Genomic DNA, 26,148 nt, shown 5'->3' with positions numbered 1-26,148 from the left:
GAAAAGTATGGATACGGGTGGTTCCACACATTACAAGGAATATATTAATATACCAAGAAATTATCTTCATATTAAAGAAACAGTGTTTCTATTCCTGTTCTTCATAAAAGCAGTTACTAAAACCTTTGATTGTCTTTTAATATGAAATACAAGGAAACGTCTTATAGAAAGTACAAGATGGACCCTACTATTGTATTACCGATACGGTAAGATATCAATTGATCACTACCAAATAAGAGCATTTTATAATAACTTTATTAAAGTCCAATTACACCAATAAGAGACATAATAACATACAAATTACAATTTAAACAACAGCATCATCCTAACATTTGCATAAAATAAAGTATAACCATACAACACGACAAATGACTTCAAGTACCCTATGTCTTCCGTTCCATAGACTGGTTAATAAAGGAGCATAAAGACTTCACTTGCTGGCTAATAGTATACAGTTATTTAATATGTAACTATGCAATAGATCAAAATATATTTCCCGAGGTATGAAGATCAGCTCATTGTTCTATTGCCCGAAGCCAACGGCTGAGGGCAATAGAATAATGAGCTGATCTTCATACCGAGGAAATATATTTTGATCTATTGCACTGTTACACATTCAATAACTGTTTTATTACCTAATACATACTGAGTCAGTTCTAACAAATTCTTAGAAATAAAACACATGAAAGTAACAACTGTATTAATTATAATGTATAAGGAGCATACATGTACAACCAATACTTTAGAAATTCTCAAGTAAATCATTTAAGTCTCAATCATCAACATTTGCAAACCGCTCCATCGCGGAAGTTATTTGCAGACGATCAAAATAATAAACCCAAGAACGTTTAAAAGACCCAATTTGATTGGACAACATGAATACCTTTCAACTAATCAGATTTCAGAATAAGAGGTCATAACAGGTCAGTGCAATAGACTGCACACAGGTGCAATAGAACGATAATTTCCAGTGCAATAGACCATGGAACAAAAAATGGCAGAAAATAGCAAATAATATAGAAATATTAATAAAACAGTAAAATACTCTTTATTAGGTAATAATTGGATTTAGAATATATCTCATTTTGTTGTCAGAAAATCTGTATATTTGGGTTTTGGAACAGTAAAAAGACATGTCTTAAATCATTATTTATTTTATAAAATAAAAAGAAATGGGATTCATCTTCCAGAACTTTGCACTTATTATATCTTCCAGTTTCAATAGCGATGGAATGATCACTAATTCTAAATTTACATATAATATCGTAACGCCTTTGGTATAGCATTACGAAGCTTAATATTTTGTGTGTGTGTATATTTAATTGTTTTACACGAGATAAAAATCAACCTTGGTAGCAGGCCTTTCAATAACTTTCACTGGTGATTGTGAAACTGCAATGGTAAGTTGCAGAACTTGGTAGCTGGACTGAGCAGTCTAAGACACTGGTTTCTTATTCTCAATAAGATAAAATATAACAAAAACAGTTATAAGTTTAACAATGACTATTTAATCAGTCATAATTCAATATATATATGTTATAAATAAATAACCCCAGAGCGAAAACAGTACAGAGACCCCCCTTGGACGTTATTCGTCGTGCGTAAACATGGGAAAAGTTGTAGTATTATAGTAAATAATTAGGTCACTTGGTCAGGTCATAAATATATATATATATATAATCGGGGTAAACATTAACCTGGTAATGGTTTGAAGATGATGGTTCACAGGTGGTTCGCTCTGGTTATATGGTATGTGGGACAAAAATGGTCAAGGTTCCTTGAGCTGTGAACTAACTAGAATCGTCTGCTACAACCGTTTATATAGTACCGGAAGTCCGCGGACACAGAAAGTGTGTCCGTTACTATAGGGATAAGTGTGTCCGGCGAAATAACGTAGTGATTGGTTATTAAATCACATATACATAGTAAAGGGCTCTGGAAACTAGGCCATCTCCGTCAATTCCGATTGGTCTTTAGAACCGGGAGTTTCCACGGCAATAATATAGAAGATGGCGCAAAAACAAATAGGAATGTACAACTGTCGAGGGAAAAAGGGAGGTATGGGCTTATCAAGAATAACCCTTAATGGGAACGTACCCTGGTTACAATATAGACCCTTAACGTGATCGAATAAAACAGGTGAGCAAATGGGACAAGCGATATACAGGTCAAACTAAAGCTGGGAACATGTCAAAGTACCCCCCCTGGTCAAACAGTGAGAACGAACCCTGTCCTAACTATATTTCCCATAAACAATAATATAATACATACAATACAATATAATACGGCCGCGATACCTGAAATATAAAGTGTTCATCTCCATAGTCCTTTCGTTCATAATATATACAACAGTGCAGCTCAGAGTAGCGAAACACGAAAATGAAAGTGAAAGTAAAAGTGAAATCTCTGAGCAACACAAGAAAAGAATAAAACATGATACATATAAACCTATCATCTTTAACTCCTACCCTTAGGCATAACACTACCCCCAACCCAGGGTTAAAAAGGGTTCGTCCTCGAACTAAAAATAAGAGACCTACTTACCAAGCACTTACCTACAAAATGTACCCTTAAAATAAACCCTTACTCTTCTGTTGGTGATGATGTTGGCTGGTCGGAAGTCCATACTTCCCTCATCTCTAGGATGGTACCATCTGGTAGGTAGCAACGTTCTTCCTTCATTATGGTCCTAACACCAATTGGAACAAGCTGTCTTTTGTATCTAGCTTTCTGTGATGTCCTGCATAGGTCTACTTTCTCTTGTAAGGTATTAGCCAAAAGGTGTGTGTGATATTGTGATGGAGCTCCAGCAAAGAATAATCTTGGGTCCAAGCAAAGATGTAACGCCTCTGGTATAGCATTACGAAGCTTAATATTTTGTGTGTGTGTATATTTAATTGTTTTACACGAGATAAAAATCAACCTTGGTAGCAGGCCTTTCAATAACTTTCACTGGTGATTGTGAAACTGCAATGGTAAGTTGCAGAACTTGGTAGCTGGACTGAGCAGTCTAAGACACTGGTTTCTTATTCTTAATAAGATAAAATATAACAAAAACAGTTATAAGTTTAACAATGACTATTTAATCAGTCATAATTCAATATATATATGTGTATAAATAAATAACCCTAGAGCGAAAACAGTACAGAGACCCCCCTTGGACGTTATTCGTCGTGCGTAAACATGGGAAAAGTTGTAGTATTATAGTAAATAATCTAGGTCACTTGGTCAGGTCATAAATATATATATATATAATCGGGGTAAACATTAACCTGGTAATGGTTTGAAGATGATGGTTCACAGGTGGTTCGCTCTGGTAAATATGGTATATGGAACAAAATGGTCAAGGTTCCGTGAGCTGTGAACTAACTAGAATCGTCTGCTACAACCGTTTATATAGTACCGGAAGTCCGCGGACACAGAAAGTGTGTCCGTTACTATAGGGATAAGTGTGTCCGGCGAAATAACGTAGTGATTGGTTATTAAATCACATATACATAGTAAAGGGCTCTGGAAACTAGGCCATCTCCGTCAATTCCGATTGGTCTTTAGAACCGGGAGTTTCCACGGCAATAATATAGAAGATGGCGCAAAAACAAATAGGAATGTACAACTGTCGAGGGAAAAAGGGAGGTATGGGCTTATCAAGAATAACCCTTAATGGGAACGTACCCTGGTTACAATATAGACCCTTAACGTGATCGAATAAAACAGGTGAGCAAATGGGACAAGCGATATACAGGTCAAACTAAAGCTGGGAACATGTCAAAGTACCCTCCTGGTCAAACAGTGAGAACGAACCCTGTCCTAACTATATTTCCCATAAACAATAATATAATACATACAATACAATATAATACGGCCGCGATACCTGAAATATAAAGCGTTCATCTCCATAGTTCTTCCGTTCATAATATATAAACAACAGTGCAGCTCAGAGTAGCGGAACACAAAAATGAAAGTGAAAGTAAAAATGAAATCTCTGAGCAACACAAGAAAAGAATAAAACATGATACATATAAACCTATCATCCTTAACTCCTACCCTTAGGCATAACACTACCCCCCACCCAGGGTTAAAAAGGGTTCGTCCTCGAACTAAAAATAAGAAACCTACTTACCAAGCACTTACCTACAAAATGTACCCTTAAAATAAACCCTTACTCTTCTGTTGGTGATGATGTTGGCTGGTTGGAAGTCCATACTTCTTTCATCTCTAGGATGGTACCATCTGGTAGGTAGCAACGTTCTTTCTTCATTATGGTCCTAACACCAATTGGAACAAGCTGTCTTTTGTATCTAGCTTTCTGTGATGTCCTGCATATGTTTACTTTCTCTTGTAAGGTATTAGCCAAAAGGTGTGTGTGATATTGTGATGGAGCTCCAGCAAAGAATAATCTTGGGTCCAGGCAAAGATGTTCGTGGTTGTCTGTTTCTAGTGAGATGGGTTTTACATTCCATAGGTTTGTGGGTACTGAGCAGTCAATAACAGGTGTCAAAGAGTTGGTAGGAATCTCCTTTGGTTTTATATTCAAATTATTAGCGGGTTTCAATTTCATAGAAAGATCTAAAGGTTCTTCTTGGTTGGTGGTAATTGGGTCTTCTGGTGTACATGGTGTTATGGTCCTGGTCATAGTTAAATCTAAAATTTGTTCTGTTGGTTCTTGATGATTAATACTAGTTGCAATGGAAAATGAAGGTGATGGTTGTTGTTGATCAATAATGGTGGCTATAGAAACTAGAGGTGATGGTTCAGGATTATATAAAGTGATAGAAGGTTCCTGTGGTTCCAAGTCGATGTCAATGGAGAAGTTGTCTGGAGAATTAACTGGTGACAGGTCTTGCAAATACTTGGAGAAGAGTTGGTCTGAAGGAATAATACATTCTGGTGGTGGCTCTTCATTGAGAAGTTGTCTCATTGGTGATGGAGTGCGGGGCTCCACACCTAACAGGTCTGAGAAATCCGGCATGATGGCCTCCAGGAATTCTGTTAGCTGCCTGGTTGTCTCAGTGGAAATTGGTCTGTCTTCTGGGATGTATTCCTCCGTCTCAGTCTCACATACATAGTTGTTTCTGGTGGTAATAAGGTTTGTGTATTTCTCGTGGCATTTTTCATTTTGTTTTACTCTGTAGCCATCACACTTTGGTTGCGAATAAGGGCACCAGCGACACTTGATGAATTCATGACTGTGGGATCTCCTTCTGTGCCTTTGGAGGCTGTCCCTAACCGGAAATCTCTTCCCACAGTCATCACATTGGAAAGGGTATATATAATTGGTTTTCACCACATCACTCATGCTACAAAATATAAAATAAAATCCATTTTAAACACAATGGCTGGCTAAGGTTCTGGTATCAATATATATACAGGTACTTGTATATATATATATATATGTATAAATACACACAAGAAAACAAATGTCTGGTTTCTGTAACTTTTTAAATATAACATCAATGGTTTTATGTCGCATTCCATGTACATGTACAAATGTATATAACACGTATCAACTAAGAAATCACTGGTAATGTGAATTATTAAAAATGAGGTATAAACCTTCATACTATGCACATGTACAATACACATGTATGAATAATAAATTTCCTTTTTTTTATTATTTTAAATGCACCAACTTCGTATGGTGTTAATTTTCCTTTAGTCACTGGTTTCATGACTAACCGCTTTGTATATATATATATATATAGCCTACATATAACTTTTGGAATTTATAAATACATGTTTCAATCGAAATCAAAGGTTCTCACTTCATTAATATTCAGGTAAGTGAACTATTAACAACAATAAATATAACAATTTATAACACATTGAATATCACTCAAATTACTGGTAATAATAAACATATCTATATTATAACAATATCAGTCATGGTCTGTCTGTTCTCTGTCTAGTTTATTCTTGACTTGAAGTCTGGTATTTTGGGCTGGTTCCCCTAACGGTTGATACCACCTTTTCATATTTCCTTGAAAAAGTTTTAGTCTGTTCACATGAACCACTTTAAATTTCATTTTTGGGCCTTCCTGGATTTTATATAAAACATCTGAAAGCACTTTAATAACAGTAAAGGGGCCGGACCACCGCATTTGAAATTTGGGTGAACGTCCTTTATATTTCCTGGGGTCATGTAGGAGTACTCCATCTCCTACTTTAAATGTGGGAAAAGTACGAGAGGTCATACCGCCTCTTTTGTCGCTCACTTGCACTAACAAGGCGGTCTCTAACTGCTTCATGGACCTTTTCTATTTTATCTGTCAACTTATCAATATAGTTGGTTACACTACATTTATTAAGTTGAATTCCACAAGCCCCCCCCCCCCCCCCCCCCCCCCATCAATTAAATCTTGGCAGCCTTACTTCCCTGCCCATTATCATGAAACATGGCGTTTCTCCCAAGGTTTCATGAACTGATGATCTATAAGCCATCATAAGGTGAGGTAAATATTGGTCCCAGTCCTTCTGGTGTTTAGGTACAAATTTACTTATCATGTCCTCGATTGTTCGATTTAATCTTTCCACTAATCCTGAACTTTGGGGAAGAAATGGACTATTCTTGGTCTTGTCAATATGTAATTTATTGCACAATTGAATAAACAAATCAGAGGTAAATTGAGATCCCTGATCAGTATGTACTTGTAGGGGGAGACCATAACGGCATATAAATTCTTCCAGCAGCTTATCTGCTACAGTTTGGGCTTCAATATCAGGTTCCCCATATGCTTCAGCATATCTGGTAAAATAATCTGTCACAACAATGACATATTTATTGCCCTTATAGGTTTGGGTCACTGGACCTAAAATATCAAGAGATACCCTTTCCAAAGGTTCCCCAACAATATATGTTTTCATTTGTCCCCTGGTATGATGTGAAGGTTGGTTCCTTTTCTGACACTCAGTGCAACGCTTACACCACCTTTCTACATAACTGGTATACCCAGCCCAATAAAACCTATGCCTAATTCTGGCTATAGTACGTTTAAATCCTAAATGCCCCCCTAACTGATCATTATGTAACAGTAGCAACACACGGTTTCTATCTGCACTTGGTGAAACATATTGTAAATTTATATCATTGGTTGTGGTATTTTCCCACTTTCTATAAAGTATTCCATCAACAACTGTTAGTCTATCCCATTGACTCCAATAGGTTTTATGGTGTTGACTAAGATGAGAAATTTCTGGCCACTTTGGTTTTTCTGATGACTTTTTCCAAGTCAAAACTCTAGAAATAACAGGGTCATTTAATTGGGCTTGTTTAAATTCTTCAGGGGTCTTATTGTTAAACCAATTGGTAGTAATATGGGTATCTTCAGTTTCATTTTCATCCAACATATTAATTGACCTTATTGTTGGATTTTCAATTTGGTAACTAACTTCAGTCACATCTCTGGTATCACAGTGTTTACAATAAACACATGGTCTTCTAGATAGACCATCAGCATTTCCATGCTTTAAACCAGCACGGTGTTTTATAATGAAAGTATAGGTTCCTAATATTTCTAGCCAACGGGCTAGTTGACCTTCAGGGTTCTTAAAATTCTTGAGCCAGTTAAGGGCTCCGTGGTCAGTTCTCACAGTGAATTTGACCCCGTACAAATAATGATCAAATGGTTCACTGCTAAAACAATAGCCAACAATTCCCTTCTAGTAACACAATATTGTCGTTCAGTTTTTGATAAAGTACGATTATAATACGCAATAACACACTCTTTGCCTTCATCATTGATTTGGGATAAAACTGCCCCCACCCCTGTGCCACTGGCATCGGTATCTAAAATAAATTCCTTATCAATACAAGGATATGTTAAAATTGGGCTGGTCATAAGTGCCTTTTTCAGAATATTGAAGGCTATTTCACATTCAGCATTCCATTTAAAAATCACATTCTTTTCTGTAAGTCTATGTAAGGGTCGGGCTATTTTTGAAAAATCTTAAATGAATTTTCATAGTAAGAACAGGTTCCAAGAAAACTTCTAACGTCCTTAACATTGGTTGGCATGGGCCATGACTGTACAGCCTCTATTTTTATTGGATCTGGTGAAATACCCTCTGCGTTCACGACATGTCCCAAAAATGATACTTTCTTTTGAAAAATAAAACACTTTTTAGGAGCAATTTTCAACCCAACCAACTGAATTCTATCAAAAACTTCTTGGAGCCTGGTAATGTGCTCCTCAAATGATTTAGAAAACACAATGATGTCATCTAGGTAGATTACACAAATTTCCCATTGTAACCCAGATAAAATATATTGCATAAGTCTGGAAAAGGTGGCACCAGCGTTACACAGACCAAAAGGCATACGATTAAATTCAAAAAGGCCTTTACTGGTAACAAAAGCTGTTTTAGCCGCGTCTTGAGGGTCCATGCCTACTTGGTGATAACCACTAGCCAAATCGAGAGTACTGAACCATTGGTTTCCCCTTAGAGCGTCAAGGCAGTCCTCTATTCTTGGCAAAGGAAAATTATCTTTAATAGTCATTTCGTTGACTAAGCGAAAATCTATGCACAGGCGAATTGACTGGTCTCGCTTGCGAACAACTACAATAGGGGAGCTCCATGGTGACTGGGAATGACGTATAATACCCCCCTCAAGCATTCGTTGAATTTCTTCGTCAACTTCCTTCCTTTGAGCCAAAGGTACACGTCGTGGGTTTTGTTTTCTAGGATGAGCATCTCCTGTATTTATTTTATGTTGTATTATGTCTGTCCTACCCAGGTCATTTTTGGACATTGCAAAGGCTCCAGAGTATTTAGTTAAAAGGTCAACTACAATTTTGCATTGATCCACCTTAAGGTTACTTTTACATTTTTCAATCACAACTTGCATATGTTCAGCTAAAACTAAATCAGGTTCTGCATTTATATTTCCCAGAATGTTTTCTGAACATACAGTTTCAGCTGTACCAGCACATGTAATTTTTATATGAGGTCTGGGGCAAATCAGTCATATTCATGACTCTTAAAGGTAAATTATCTCCCTTGAATGTGCAAATAGATTTCCCTTTGGAAAGGGTATCTCTTGATATTTTAGGTCCAGTGACCCAAACCTATAAGGGCAATAAATATGTCATTGTTGTGACAGATTATTTTACCAGATATGCTGAAGCATATGGGGTACCTGATATTGAAGCCCAAACTGTAGCAGATAAGCTGCTGGAAGAATTTATATGCCGTTATGGTCTCCCCCTACAAATACATACTGATCAGGGATCTCAATTTACCTCTGATTTGTTTATTCAATTGTGCAATAAATTACATATTGACAAGACCAAGAATAGTCCATTTCATCCCCGAAGTTCAGGATTAGTGGAAAGATTAAATCGAACAATCGAGGACATGATAAGTAAATTTGTACCTAAACACCAGAAGGACTGGAAAATATTCATGAACTGATGATCTATAGGCCATCAATAGATAGGGTAAATATTGGTCCCAGTCCTTCTGGTGTTTCGGTACAAATTTACTTATCATGTCCTCGATTGTTCGATTTAATCTTTCCACTTATCCTGAACTTTGGGGATGAAATGGACTATTCTTGGTCTTGTCAATATGTAATTTATTGCACAATTGAATAAACAAATCAGAGGTAAATTGAGATCCCTGATCAGTATGTATTTGTAGGGGGAGACCATAACGGCATATAAATTCTTCCAGCAGCTTATCTGCTACAGTTTGGGCTTCAATATCAGGTACCCCATATGCTTCAGCATATCTGGTAAAATAATCTGTCACAACAATGACATATTTATTGCCCTTATAGGTTTGGGTCACTGGACCTAAAATATCAAGAGATACCCTTTCCAAAGGTTCCCCAACAATATATGTTTTCATTTGTCCCCTGGTATGATGGGAAGGTTGGTTCCTTTTCTGACACTCAGTGCAACGCTTACACCACCTTTCTACAAAACTGGTATACCCAGCCCAATAAAACCTATGCCTAATTCTGGCTATAGTACGCTTAAATCCTAAATGCCCCCCTAACTGATCATTATGTAACAGTAGCAACACACGGTTTCTATCTGCACTTGGTAAAACATATTGTTAATTTATATCATTGGTTGTGGTATTTTCCCACTTTCTATAAAGTATTCCATCAACAACTGTTAGTCTATCCCATTGACTACAATAGGTTTTATGGTGTTGACTCAGATGAGAAATTTCTGGCCTTTTTGGTTTTTCTGATGACTTTTTCCAAGTCAAAACTCTAGAAATAACAGGGTCATTTAATTGGGCTTGTTTAAATTCTTCAGGGGTCTTATTGTTAAACCAATTGGTAGTAATATGGGTATCTTCAGTTTCATTTTCATCCAACATATTAATTGACCTTATTGTTGGATTTTCAATTTGGTAACTAACTTCAGTCACATCTCTGGTATCACAGTGTTTACAATTAACACATGGTCTTCTAGATAGACCATCAGCATTTCCATGCTTTAAACCAGCACGGTGTTTTATAATGAAAGTATAGGTTCCTAATATTTCTAGCCAACGGGCTAGTTGACCTTCAGGGTTCTAAAAATTCTTGAGCCAGTTAAGGGCTCCGTTGTCAGTTCTCACAGTGAATTTGACCCCGTACAAATAATGATGAAAATGTTTCACTGCTAAAACAATAGCCAACAATTCCCTTCTAGTAACACAATATTGTCGTTCAGTTTTTGATAAAGTACGACTATAATACGCAATAACACACTTTTTGCCTTCATCATTGATTTGGGATAAAACTGCCCCCACCCCTGTGCCACTGGCATCGGTATCTAAAATAAATTCCTTATCAATACAAGGATATGTTAAAATTGGGCTAGTCATAAGTGCCTTTTTCAGAATATTGAAGGCTATTTCACATTCAGCATTCCATTTAAAAATCACATTCTTTTCTGTAAGTCTATGTAAGGGTCGGGCTATTTTTGAAAAATCTTAAATGAATTTTCTATAGTAAGAACAGGTTCCAAGAAAACTTCTAACGTCCTTAACATTGGTTGGCATGGGCCATGACTGTACAGCCTCTATTTTTATTGGATCTGGTGAAATACCCTCTGCGTTCACGACATGTCCCAAAAATGATACTTTCTTTTGAAAAATAAAACTTTTTAGGAGCAATTTTCAACCCAGCCAACTGAATTCTATCAAAAACTTCTTGGAGCCTGGTAATGTGCTCTTCAAATGATTTAGAAAACACAATGATGTCATCTAGGTAGATTACACAAATTTCCCATTGTAACCCAGATAAAATATATTGCATAAGTCAGGAAAAGGTGGCACCAGCGTTACACAGACCAAAAGGCATACGATTAAATTCAAAAAGGCCTTTACTGGTAACAAAAGCTGTTTTAGCCGCGTCTTGAGGGTCCATGCCTACTTGGTGATAACCACTAGCCAAATCGAGAGTACTGAACCATTGGTTTCCCCTTAGAGCGTCAAGGCAGTCCTCTATTCTTGGCAAAGGAAAATTATCTTTAATAGTCATTTCGTTGACTAAGCGAAAATCTATGCACAGGCGAATTGACTGGTCTCGCTTGCGAACAACTACAATAGGGGTGCTCCATGGTGACTGGGAATGACGTATAATACCCCCATCAAGCATTCGTTGAATTTCTTCGTCAACTTCCTTCCTTTGAGCCAAAGGTACACGTCGTGGGTTTTGTTTTCTAGGATGAGCATCTCCTGTATTTATTTTATGTTGTATTATGTCTGTCCTACCCAGGTCATTTTTGGACATTGCAAAGGCTCCAGAGTATTTAGTTAAAAGGTCAACTACAATTTTGCATTGATCCACCTTAAGGTTACTTTTACATTTTTCAATCAAAACTTGCATATGTTCAGGTAAAACTAAATCAGGTTCTGCATTTATATTTCCCAGAATGTTTTCTGAACATACAGTTTCAGCTGTACCAGCACAAGTATTTTTATATAAGGTCTGGGGCAAATCAGTCATATTCATGACTCTTAAAGGTAAATGATCTCCCTTGAATGTGCAAATAGATTTTGCAACAAGGACACCCATGTTCTTAAAAAACTGACTGGTATTATCAAGAATCATGGTTGTACCATAAGGTAGTTTCTCATTTGGTAGTGCATGAATAATGGTTTCACTATTAGGAGGTATTGTCACTTGCTTGTCAATTGATATTTTAAACAAACTAGGTATTTGACTCTCTAAATGACAGTCCACAGTTTGACTATTCAATAAAAGATTTTTATTTGGTACATCAATCACACATTGATTGTTATACATGAAATCATATCCTAGTACAACAGGTATGTCAATATCAGCAACCACAAACATTTGGTATATGTACTGATTGTCTATTAATAATGGTAACTTAATAGTGCCTAATGGTTTAACATTATGCCCGTCTGCCATTTTCAAGTTATTTTCATATGGTTGTAATTTGGTTTTACAATGCTCAGGTAAACTATCAAAAATTTTGGGGTTTAAAACACTCATAGATGCCCCAGTATCAATTAAACAATGAATGGTTCTACTAAAAATTTCAACTTTCATGAATAACCCATCATGATCATGAGTTTTCACTTTTAAAATATTGGGTCTTTTCGAAATACAAGTTTCAGATGGGAGGTGACCCTCACTGCCAGCGACTAACAGTTTCCCTGGTTTGAGGAATTTGTTGTAGACACTTCACTTCTTGATTGGTTATTGGGTCGGTTAAAACATTGGTTGTTATTATATTGACCACTTTTCATTTGCTGGATAAATTGATTGTTGTCAGTCATGCGTTTTTGACAATCCCTTTTAAAATATCCTGGTTCCCCACAATAATAGCATGCCCCTTTTCCTGAATTTCCCACTTTAAAATGGGTTTTTGGTGCATTATAATTGGTATTAATTTCACTGACCTCTGCAAGTTTCCTTAAATTTGGTTTTCTATGGCTTGAATGAAAAGCTTCATATTTCAGAGCCAAATTAAGAGCATCATCAATAGCATCAATATTTGATTGGGTAAGAGCCCAAGCAAGGTCATAATCATTCAATGCTTCTCTAAAGCTACGATAAGCAAGACTATCTAGAACCTCTTGGTGTGCTTTTGGATAAGCCAAACGGACAAGTCTTTTAATATCCTGTGCAAGTTCAGGCAAACTTTCCCCCCTTTTCCTAATTCTTGTGTCAATTTGTGTTTTGTACAGTTCAGTCTGGTTATCTGGTGCAAACCTTCTAGTTAAAGTATTTACAAGCTCACTATAAGATGGGGGAAAATTAGTATTTATAGCACCAATTGCTGCAAGTGCATCATTTTGCATGCAAGAAATTAATTTTAAAGCTTTAATTTCACTAGACCAGCCATTTAATTGTGCAACAATCTCAAAATGCACTTTATAATCTGACCAGTTTGATTTCCCGTCATAACTGTTGGGTTTGGTGTAGCCAACATTCCCTGAATTATGGTTATTAAAACTAATGCTTGGGCTAGATGCAACATTTATTGGTTTGTCAATCTGCGGACATGTAACAGGTACTGGTTTCATAAACATGCCTGTACTTGGTGTGGTCTTAGTATTTTCAATAGGTATGAAGGCACTAGGAACATGACCTGATGTAAGGTTCTCAGGGTTTTGTAGGTTTTGGTTGTTTGATTTATTTTGGTTATTTATTTCATGCACACTAGGACCAGAACTAGCAAGATGGTATCAACATTTGAACTTGGAGATGGTTTATCATTAAAACTGGCTTTCAAAGGGAAAAGCTTATCTAAAATATAATCAGCTTGCTTTTCCATTGCTGTAGTGAGTTTCCCCATTTCACCATGAAGGTTCACAAAATTATTTTCTAATTTTGTGTTGATTTCCACAGATTGATTTTCTAACTTTGTATCAAATTCTTTTGACATGTCACTTAATCTGGTGTTAAATTGTGATGACAGGTTCTCAATTTTTCTATTGGTATATTCATTATAATTATCAAATTGGTTTTTGAATAGTTGGTTCTCTTCAGCTTGGTCATTTAAACCTTTGTGTAAATGGCTAACAATACCAGTTAATACATCAAATTTGGTTTGTATAGTATTAAAATCAGGTGGTTGCACGGCAGATGGTGATAATATTTCAGGAGAGGTCATATTTGTATGGGAACTTTGACCGCTTAAAATTGGTGATTCTCTTGCACTTGAAGCTTCAGATCCAAATGCACTATTTTCACTCATTTTATGTCAGTAGAGTTAATAAAATTTAAACTTTTACTTAATTTTATGTTTCACTTTATGTCAAGAAAAAAAAACTGGGTTTATAAATCGAATCCCACCGCCGGTCACCAAATGTAACGCCTCTGGTATAGCATTACGAAGCTTAATATTTTGTGTGTGTGTGTGTATATTTAATTGTTTTACACGAAATAAAAATCAACCTTGGTAGCAGGCCTTTCAATAACTTTCACTGGTGATTGTGAAACTGCAATGGTAAGTTGCAGAACTTGGTAGCTGGACTGAGCAGTCTAAGACACTGGTTTCTTATTCTTAATAAGATAAAATATAACAAAAACAGTTATAAGTTTAACAATGACTATTTAATCAGTCATAATTCAATATATATATGTTATAAATAAATAACCCCAGAGCGAAAACAGTGCAGAGACCCCCCTTGGACGTTATTCTTCGTGCGTAAACATGGGAAAAGTTGTAGTATTATAGTAAATAATTAGGTCACTTGGTCAGGTCATAAATATATATATATAATCGGGGTAAACATTAACCTGGTAATGGTTTGAAGATGATGGTTCACAGGTGGTTCGCTCTGGTAATATGGTATGTGGAACAAAAATGGTCAAGGTTCCTTGAGCTGTGAACTAACTAGAATCGTCTGCTACAACCGTTTATATAGTACCGGAAGTCCGCGGACACAGAAAGTGTGTCCGTTACTATAGGGATAAGTGTGTCCGGCGAAATAACGTAGTGATTGGTTATTAAATCACATATACATAGTAAAGGGCTCTGGAAACTAGGCCATCTCCGTTTGGTCTTTAAAACCGGAAGTTCCCACGGCAATAATATAGAAGATAGCGCAAAAACAAATAGGAATGTACAACTGTCGAGGGAAAAAGGGTGATATGGGCTTATCAAGAATAACCCTTAGTGGGAACGTACCCTGGTTACAATATAGACCCTTAACGTGATCGCATAAAACAGGTGAGCAAATGGGACAAGCGATATACAGGTCAAACTAAAGCTGGGAACATGTCAAAGTACCCCCCTGGTCAAACAGTGAGAACGAACCCTGTCCTAACTATATTTCCCATAAACAATAATATAATACATACAATACAATATAATACGGCCGCGATACCTGAAATATAAAGTGTTCATCTCCATAGTCCTTTCGTTCATAATATATACAACAGTGCAGCTCAGAGTAGCGGAACACGAAAATGAAAGTGAAAGTAAAAGTGAAATCTCTGAGCAACACAAGAAAAGAATAAAACATGATACATATAAACCTATCATCCTTAACTCCTACCCTTAGGCATAACAATATTTTTGTATCCAGATTAATATTCTTGTTTATATTCAGTTTTTATATGTTGGAATAATAGAAGTTTGCTATTTTGATCAAGTGATGATATTTTATTGTCATATACTTCTTTATATCTTTGCACAAGATCATTAGGCCACACCAATTTGATTTTAGTTCTTCGGACAAAAGCTCCAAAAAATATGGGGCGAGCGAGCGAAATATTTTTGATTGTATTTATTTCTTGAAAATGAGTTTTGTTGAGGCGGGTGCCCTACAAGTGGAGCGAGCGGTATAATATTTTTTTTAAATTGTGCGATTTAGAATTTTATGTACATGTAAAACTGGTTACTTCAAAGAAAAAGGAAGATAAACATGCTCTTATGCATATAATTTGATGTATTTGTAACTGTAGTACAGTCTGTACCACACCCAACTTTCTGGTTCGCTTTGGTTTAGTATAATTTTGATTATTTTCGTCAAATAATCTCTGACTGCGTGAATTTTCATTAAAAATTAAATTCATACATGCGTATATATTAAGGAAGCATAGCAGATGCAGTTTAGCAAGAGGAACTATGTTAGTGAGGTAAATTTAAATGAAATGTGTTGAATACAATTAAAGTATGTGTATGTATTCCAAAAAATGCCCTAGAAAAATATTAATTATCTTTTGATATAGTTGTTTTTATTATATGGTAATGATTGTTTATTGGCTGCTTGACATCCAGTTGGAACTATTTACTAGTATCCATAAGTAGGATCAACATAATGAGGAAGGTGAATAGGTCAACAACATCCTCAGTAAGATAGTTATATTGTTATGCATGTAGATCTCAATTCATTAAAACATTCCCTTAAAATACCGTTAACCACATTCACATGCATTATTCTGACTTAGCAAAATACTTTTTCCTTTTGCCCCTGAAACCTGCAATATATTTCAAACTGTAAGTGGTTGCACCAATAACACATCCCTAATTATTATTAGCATGCCAATCCAAATACCACCACTTTGGTCTCGAACGTGTTCCCATACAAAAGAGTTCTGATTGCATGTCAATAGACTAACAAGGGGATATGAGGTTTTCATCAAAATAAGATTAATCTGTCATTTTTTAAAAACTCATGTGAATTTAATATTAATTTCATCCAAGACAGAAGGCTCTTTCTATGTCTGTTGTAATCCGAGATTACTCTGACGTCCAACGGCTGTTTTGCAGGACAAGCTGGGGCCGTGGGACAACAGCGCCCCATCTTGTCTGGCAAAACAGCCGTTGGACGTCAGAGTAATCTCGGACTGTACATGTGTCTGTTGAAACAATGATCGGGTATGACAATGGTTCTAACTTCTAACAAGTACTGATGTGATTGTAGTCACCTAACGAAAGATTTTTTATTTTTGTCTCCTAGAACAGGTCTTCATAGGTAAAACGAAACGCGTTTAAAATAACTGTGTGTTTAATAACTACTTGTCCTCGGCAATGATCTGACACAACTTCATGTTGGCATCCCGATTTTTGACCTTTTATTTACAAATCGATTTATCACACGTGCGTTTGAATCGATCGGAGCAATATATGCACAAGAAAAACGTCTAAAAGAAAAAAAATGTCAAGGATAAACTAATTTTGGAGCGGCATGCGGCCCAAAAATTGGCGGAAGCGGTAATTATTTTTTTTTTATTGAAAAGTCAATTTCTCCAAAACAGTAGCGGGAAAATCCAAAGAACTATTAATCAAATAGGTGTGGCCTAAGGATACATTCGTCCTATTTTGGATTTTTGTTGTACAATTTGGTGAAATACCAGTGCTCAAAATACTGGAAATTTCAAAAAGGGCGACTTCATAGATACATTAATATTGTATAAAAGACAAAACAACAAGCTTTTTACATAATTTTTAAAATTAGATTATTAAATTATTGGGTAGATTACAATGATGTCAAGGTCGTACATGCATTATTTCAGTTGGAAGATGCTAATCTAGTAATAAAGGAAAACTATTTACGTTTTCTCAACAAAATAGAAGAGATGGACTGGAGACTAAATTGACATATACTTCTATTTTAAACATAATATATTTATCATGTACTTATGGAAGTTTAAAATATGGCAACCTGTTGATATTATTTTTGGCCAAACATTGGACCAGTTATTAGAGAAATCAGTTTTGGTACGCGATTACAACGTCATATAGAACATATTGTGGACATTCCAGTGTTGTTAACGTTTTCATTTCTAATCAAGAGTTCTGACGTCTATTTATAACATTCCTGATTCTAATTATCAGTTCGAAGTATTGAATTCTGTATATTTATTCATAATAAAATATTTATTAACTTCAATATGAGTGTATTTATGTTCAAATATAGCCTCGCTTATTTACAATTACCGTAAAGATAAACATATAAGATCTTTGGCTTAAAATACTTAAGGGTTGTTGGTCATCCCGGAGAGCTACTGACGCAATGGTTAATATAAACTCAAAAAGTTTATGCATTTTTTATTTATTTCTCTTGGCAGTAACAGGTATTTATTAATTTATGTCTTTTGTCTAAATCATGTTATAGTTTCATTGTCTGTGTTCCTAATGATTTTTTTTTGTTTCCATCTGTTGTTTAAGAAAACAAGTTTAACTTTGATTCCAATTCATTTATTAAAACTGATCCCTTATCAGTTTTAAAACTCTTTTCTTTGTTTTAGATATTACTTTGTCTAAACACCATAATTCAAAAGAGCATAGCTATGGTAATGGACATGGTTATGGACACGGACATTCTCAGACGCATTTTGGACAGGGTCATGGTCATGATCAGGACCAAGATAGCAAAGGTCACAATTCGAACGGTCATGGGCATGGCCACATCAATGGTCATATAGTCTCAAACCTCGGTCACCTACTAAATGGCTACAATGTGCCATTAAACTACAATTTATTAAACCACCAAACAACTAAACAGTCAATTACTACAGAAAACCACGTTCATCAGCAAAATAAAATCTATTTTGAAAGTTGGCAAGCTAATTGGTGGAATAAACATTTAGATATCTGTGGAAAACAAGAAGTAGAACCACGATTTTCATTAAGCAGAATAATAGGAGGAAGGGAAGCTATAAAAGGTAGCTGGCCATGGATGGTATGTTGTATTATACTATTTTGATCATAGACAACAGTACAGTGATATATATTATGGAATGTTGATCAGTCTTTTTTTATTCTTTATTTCATTCAAGCGTGTTCAATGTTATGCATTTATTTATGTTCGTTAATGAATAAAAGAAGACGCAATTTGTATTTCAATGAGACAAAATCCCAGATTTTTAGCAAAGCACTATAAAATATGTTGACATCACATATCCATGTAGATATTGCACTCGTATGTCTGTTGTCGGTTAACGTTTTATATTTTTCTTATTACTAAAATTATGTTTTAAAACAGAAATTAGCAAATATGATCTTACAAAGTCCTGGTCCAGTGGTATAGGTAAATGATGAGGAATATAAGTCAATGAGTCAGCGACCCAACAATAAAAACTCAAAAGATATTTAGAGGTTACCATAAGCTTTTTAACTAAATGACCATTCCATATGTCACGCTCTCATTCACCCAAGTCTAGACAAGCTGTGTTAAAATTTAACTGAGAATGCCAATTATCCGCCACCAACATCAAATCACATAGCGGACAAAACGATATAACTTAAGACAATCACTGGAAAGGTTCCTGGTTTGGAATGCGCATATGTAAATGTGGTAGGTTATTTAGATTTTTAATAGTTAATGTACGTATTTCAAAATATAAAGAATGTCAGTTCCAAAAAAAAAGAAAAGAAAAGACACATGACTCTATAATATGGATATGTAATAAAATTAACAGGTGCTAGAAAAACAATATTTATCATTCAATTCAAAGAATGCTCGCAGTTTAAGAAAGCAAGCACAAAATATTAAATAAACTGATCTATAAATCATGCGATCGTATACTCTGGGCCGCAGTACTTCCGAGTAAATTTAAATTTGGTGTTTATTTGGGTTCAATTTGAATCGCTCTCAGATGTAAAGGCTATACATATTCGGAACCTACTGGGTTAAAGCTTCAATTATTTTCTTCTTGAGAATTGATCAAGCAATGAAAAACATGTATAGCAGAAAATATGCTTGTTAGACATTCAAGTTCTTTTTTGTATCTAATGTTCAGAAAATGTGACCAAATATGGACGACTGGAGTTCTCACTGAACAATCCGAACTATATATATTTTTCTTCTTGACCTCATTTAAATAATGGAAACAATGTATATTTAAAAAGTTGCTTATCAGACATTCCAATATTTTCAATACATTGGTGCCAATTACTAACCCCCATTGGATATAGTGCAATCTATATACCACCAAAAAAAAAAACCAAAAAAAACGAAATTTGCTAATGCTTAAACTTCTTGTGTTGTATTGATAAAGAATTACCGAATAGCAAAACAACAAAACTGCTTTAAAATAATTGATTTTACATAGGATCATTATCATTATGTAAGCAAACAAGCAAAATGTTTTTTGAGAAAAAAAACCCCAAAAAAAACACATGTCCAAAACAATCGAATTCAAGTTTTTAATGATTAAATATTTAAATGAAATACCATTGTTGTGACTTAACAAAATCAGCTTCAAAACTTATAAGCAAGAAGTGAATACATACCAACACAAATTAATATGTTTTACAATGATTTTCTATCCAGTAATATGATTGTTCGTATAACCAGAAACTGTTTATGTGTAGACAGTTAAAGTTAACACTTTCCCGGTGTCTTGGTTCTATTACACCGTTTTCTGAGTATCTAAAACCGAATTATTTCAGATTTCCTTGTTCAACAACCTTCTCAGACAGCCAACTTGTGCAGCAGTATTAATATCAGAACAATGGGCATTAACAGCAGGTCACTGTTTTTCAAGGTACTTTTATATTTTATGATATTGAAAGTCACACATTTAAGAAAGTTGAAAATATTTTACATACGTCGAATGAGCGTAACTTATTTTAGTAATGAAATCCTGTACCTGTATTCTGTATTTTTATATGTTTATATAAGTATAATTCAAACTTGGTAGAATGTTGTTATCAAACATAACACATTATTTAAAGTATAATTAATTTTGGTGGAAAACACATGATTCGAAGTTAATTTTTACAATGTTACTCCTTGTAAATAAAAATATTGAAATGTAGACTCTTAAAGGCTCCTAACATATATATACTAGACACTACACTAATACTGTACAGCCTTAAGAATGACAGAAGGATTCCGTGAAAACTAGGTGATCCGTAAGTAATCGAGAGCTTAATCTGTAATTAAAAAGGTTATTCAGGCAAACTGTTGCTTGGATGGTTTCAATGATACAGGGGTCAAAATAAAATATTAAATATACGAAACTTAATTTCATACCATATCTTCTTCAAAAACAAAATATAAAGACATTTGAAGAGGATCATGAATCCTGCCTGAACAGGAACATGCATGATTTTTACAAAGACAGGTACTTAACCACTACAGATTAATGAACCATAGTCAGCTCTACATCAATAGCATAACGAAAATACCCTGACAAGTAAAGTAAGAACAAGAGCCGTTAATCAGTGAAAAGAAGGTTGCTCGGAAGGATGTAACTCACCATTAACACAGCCCATTGAGTGGCGGGGGTATAAAAAAGATGAGTTTTATTTGATACGTTTATTGCAGGATGTTTGACAACGAAACGTTTATAACTGCTAGGATAGGCCTGCACAATGCTTCTGCGTTTGCTGAAGATCCGAATGAGCAAGCATTTAAGATTATCAAAGTAATAAAACACCAAGGAATGGATGCAAGCAATGTACCTTTTAATAATGATATTGCTTTACTCAAACTTGACCGGACTGTGTCATACAGCTCTGCTGTTCGACCGGTATGTCTGCCAGATAATACAAACATAGACCCAACAGTATGTGCTATTAGTGGATGGGGACGTTACAGAGGTGAGATATGATGTGCAGATCGCTTTTATAACACTTACTTTTGAATACACAGTGATCTACACTACATGTGTATGCTTTATATTTTCAACTTTTACACCATTTTATCATTTAAGCTCTGAATAGCACTGGTTAAGGTTTACAAAACTGTAAAGCGCTATTGAAAGAATTCAGTGTTGAAAATATAACCATGAGACTTAAAAAGTACCCATAATGAAAGATATATTTGCTGATTTATTCAATTAAATAAGGCAGTCGGACCTTTTTTCTAGTATATGTTTTTTTTTAATCATTTGAAGAACCAAGAAAGACACCCGATCCAGATGCTTGGCCGCAAATTTTACAACAAACCCGTGTTCCAATACTTCCACAAGATATATGTATGTCAAACTATAAAAATAAAATCACAGACAATATGTTTTGTGCCGGATATGAACAAGGAGGTGTCGACGCATGTCAAGTAAGTTTGCTATCTTTTAAAATAAATATGAAAATATATTATATGCCTTTTTCATACAGATTGATTAAATGTGATTCATATGATAAGTTTTCTAGTCTATATTTTAGCTTTTCAAAACAGTGATGTTCTTCAAAGCAATTTCAACTATACGGAAACTATCATTAATTGTTATTGATTTTTCAATATATCAAAACATGTATCATGTCTGCATTTTATTCGAAGTAACACAAACTTTTACTTGATGCTGACCTTTGATAATATATATATAGTCCAGAACACATTGTATAAATATCCTTAACTGAGCAGTAAGATTTCTTTATAGGGTGACAGTGGTGGGCCTTTACAATGTCAGGAAGATGGACGCTGGTGCTTAAGAGGTAATCATTACTATTTGACGATATTTGGTGACGAATGAAATGTTAGTGTGTGCATGTTTTCTCTCTCTCATGGAAGTATATATGTAACACTCAGAAACGTGTCCTTCCCCCCAAACGTGTCCGATTCCCCCAAACGTGTCCACATCGACGTCACTGAACTGCAAAACATGTCTTGTTGTAAAAGGGCTCCAAAACTTGTCATTTGTATAAACGCCCAAAAGTGTCCAATTTCCCAAACGTGTCCATATCAAGCTTATTTTCTTTTCCGTTCGGCTATGTTGGATGTAAATGTAAGCAGTCATGTTCAGTTAAATTGTAGATATTAAACCAGATACCTCGTGTAGGGAGATGTCTCTTTCTCTGCGCATTAAAACATTTGTACCATTTCACTCTTTCATGGTGCCATAAGTTGTATTTTTGAAGGCAACATTTTTTTTTAATTTCCGCACATATTATTTAAAACGGCATCGTATTACATATCGGAGATTGAAGTAGTTTCTTACTGAAGTCATAAAAAATTGGTCTTTACTCGCTCTTTAATTTTTTACATGAAAATCCCAACTAGTGTTAAATCCTGAATAACCGTAAAAATTTTGGCCGAATCCTAAATTCCCGGTATGATAATACACTTGTAGAACCTATCTACAGTATATGTATTGTTAACATGATGTCGTTCAAATAATGCATGAAATATTTGGCACTGGACGTTATTTCTCTTGTTCGTGTGCCTTTAGTGATGCTGAAAACCTGAAAATTTATTAAAAAACCAGATAACCCGTTTATGATCTGAAGAGCTTATAAAGTATTAGAACTGTTGACAAACGGGAAGTCAGTTCTGCTGAAAGCCCGCCGTGCAATATTCCGATTAATATAAAAGGCATCATCGGAGTTTAATAGTACAAAATAATTTACATAGTAAACGATTAATTCAACTCTAGAATTATTTGCATGTTCGCTCTAAATGAGTATGAAATACTTGCAACTGGACAATAAGCAATTTCAGTCAAAAGTTAATTTATATGTTACAGATTAAATTTGCAATTATGATAATCATTAAAAACCGGCAATTATGATAATCATTAAAAACAGGCAATTATGATAATCATTAAAAACCGACAATTATGATAATCATTAAAAATACGGTGACCTATAGTTGTTAATTTCTGTGTCATTTGGTCTCTTGTGGAGAGTTGTTTCATTGGCAATCCTACTCCATCTTCTTTTTTATATTGAACTTACTAATGCTAATAAATGACAACTTCATCACCTGTGCCCCCATCATAGAATTGCCGTAAACGTTATTGATTTCATTTAGGACATACGTTTAGCGCTAAAAGACGTGAGACGTTCTGGCGTTTAAAAGTGGACACGTTTTGGCGAATAACAATTATCGGACACGTTTGGGGTTATGAAATCAGACACGTTTGGGGAATATTGGAAATTACGGACACGTTTGGGGAGAATAGACACGTTTGGGGGGAAGGACACGTTTGGGAGTGTTACATATATAGCAGAAGATATGGGGTAAACGCCGATATACAGCAACCAAACGACACAAATAACAAACACTTCTAGAGATCAACATACGGTCTACAATACATAGAGTTAAATGTCTTTATCTTATGTCAAGCTTTATATCACCCCGGCTCTAGAAGAATGGCGAAACAGTTCATAATACTAATAAGAATCTGCCGTCACTAAATTCCCCTAAAGGACAAAAACATAAAATCTGACTAAAGACAACCACTGACGACATTCCTAGCCTAGAACTGACGCAGGAATATATTACGGGCTTAATTTGACGTTGATTAAAGAGCAATCATTGTCAGTTTGCAGAAACCAGTTATTTTACAATAAATTTATTTCATGGATTTGTGATTTAATTTTCCTGAGAAATCATTCAAGTTTATATGCAAATAAAATTTATGGTTTCGAGTAACTAAAATGTGTGCGTGCTTATGTGAATATATAGAAAACCTGTAAATTTGGGTGTCTGTCCAGCATGGAGATTTTAAGATTTATAAATGCATTGTAAATAAGGCAAAACATGTGATGCTCTGATACAAATCTAATCCTCACCTTCAGAATCCTGCTAATGTCAGACAAAAATTTAGGCAAATTTCAAGAGATAAATGATATTCAATGAATTAGAGCCTTGTCCGCACTTATCCTTACAATCAAAATCTCAAGATATTTTTGTTTATATAAAACTCAATTTTGACTTCTGATTGGTCCCATAATATTATGTGAAGGAAATCCCCAACCTGTGTATGCAACTACTTACTAATGTAGTACAATAGCCTAGAATTTACATTCATTTGGTTTTTTTTTTGTCCACATGATGCAATTATATACCTCATTGCTTAACAATAACAGACACATGTTCTGGTACACCAAAACTGGTACCTGCCACCTGATTTCATGTATGCGTATTTTAAAATAAGTATATGGCAAAGAATTTAAAAAAGAGGAAATTCAATTCAGAAACTACAAATTTGAAATAAAGATCAAAGATAAATAATAAATTCGCAAGACAAACCCCAATTAAATGATAATTATTTGTGTGAATGAAAGCAGTGCCACTGCCGATATTATCGGATTACCCGTTGTAAATTTTGATAATAAACGCGGACAATAAGCGACAACATTGAACTTATCCTTGGTCATCTGTGATTAAGATATAATTAGCAGTATGCAGTATTTAACCTTTTATAGTTACTTTCAGGAATAATAAGTTGGGGAGGAATAACCTACACTGAATGTGCACAACCACTTCAACCAGGTGTTTACACAAAAGTATATAACTACGTTGATTGGATATTGCACAATATATACGAAAATACGTGATCCAAAACCAAAAAGAAACCATTGTTTAGGACAACAGATACTTACTCTTGATGGAACAATTGTTTTGACGACAAGGCTTACTTACTCTTGATTATATAAATTAGTTTTGTAAACTGTCAATCATTTTCAACAAACACGTTATTCAATTGAACCATATAAAAAGATCATTGTACGGTTTTTTCATCTCTCAAATCTTCATCTACTAGTATTAAATTAATGAAATGTTTACACGTACAATTACTACATTAATATGGTTTCCAACAATGTATGTCTGAAAAAAGTAAAATCACAAAAATACTGAACTCCGAGGAAAATTCAATCGGAAAGTCCCTAATCACATGGCAAAATCAAATGACAAAACACATCAAACGAATGGACAACAACTGTCATATTCCTGACTTGGTACAGGCATTTTCAAATGTAGAAAACGGTGGATTGAACCTGGTTTTATAGCGCTAAACCTCTCACTTGTACGACAGTCTTATCAAATTCCGTTATATTTACAACGATGCGTGAACAAAACAGACATTATAAATAAAATAGTCAAAATATGGGTACAGCAGTCATCACTGTGTTACAATATCAAAACAAACAATTATTTACAAAAAAGAACAAAAGCATCTTTCAAATTAAAAACCACATTCATTGCTTCGCGTGTCTGACGTCAGAAAATGTAAACGTCACATAAGAAGAAATTTTGTCATTCAATGTTTATTCAAAACAATTTTATAATTTCACATGTGGAATGTTGGTATACAGGGTTAAAAAATCAAAAGTTATGTTAGAATTAATTTCAGAAATAGACCGAGATTTAAAATTGTCCAGAAGTTCTTGACTTGTTGTTTATAACTGGCTATTTAGTAAAGACATTAAAACCTTTACAGTGTCTGACAATGCCGCGTTGCTCTCCTTGTTTACCCGAGAAATCGATAGTCATTGGAAGCGGACTCCGAAAATGGCAACAGAATAAAGTGCGACGTTGACTAATCGC

At 34.9% G+C, this 26,148-nt stretch overlaps 1 protein-coding gene across 2 annotated transcripts; it reads left to right on the top strand.

Moving 5' to 3' along the window:
* The first annotated feature begins 1,543 nt into the window (after window positions 1-1,543).
* LOC127707605 (anionic trypsin-2-like) lies at window positions 1,544-25,425 on the top strand. 2 transcript variants are annotated; one of them, XM_052212205.1, is made up of 7 exons: window positions 1,544-2,058; window positions 18,176-18,609; window positions 20,322-20,416; window positions 21,202-21,476; window positions 21,773-21,933; window positions 22,256-22,310; window positions 25,036-25,425. In XM_052212205.1, the coding sequence occupies exons 1-7, from the start codon at window positions 2,010-2,012 to the stop codon at window positions 25,155-25,157; spliced, it is 1,191 nt and encodes a 396-aa protein (XP_052068165.1). In that variant the 5' UTR covers window positions 1,544-2,009; the 3' UTR covers window positions 25,158-25,425. The 2 variants fall into 2 exon arrangements, with proteins under 2 accessions (XP_052068165.1, XP_052068164.1); XM_052212204.1 differs by lacking the exon at window positions 1,544-2,058 and adding an exon at window positions 2,980-3,633.
* The last annotated feature ends 723 nt before the right edge of the window (window positions 25,426-26,148 follow it).

This window comes from Mytilus californianus, unplaced genomic scaffold (genome assembly GCF_021869535.1).
Source record: "Mytilus californianus isolate M0D057914Y unplaced genomic scaffold, xbMytCali1.0.p SCAF_7, whole genome shotgun sequence".
Classification (NCBI taxonomy): Eukaryota; Metazoa; Mollusca; class Bivalvia; order Mytilida; family Mytilidae; genus Mytilus; species Mytilus californianus.
Note: the sequence above shows the minus strand (reverse complement) of the source record. Positions and strands in the feature narration are given on the sequence as shown.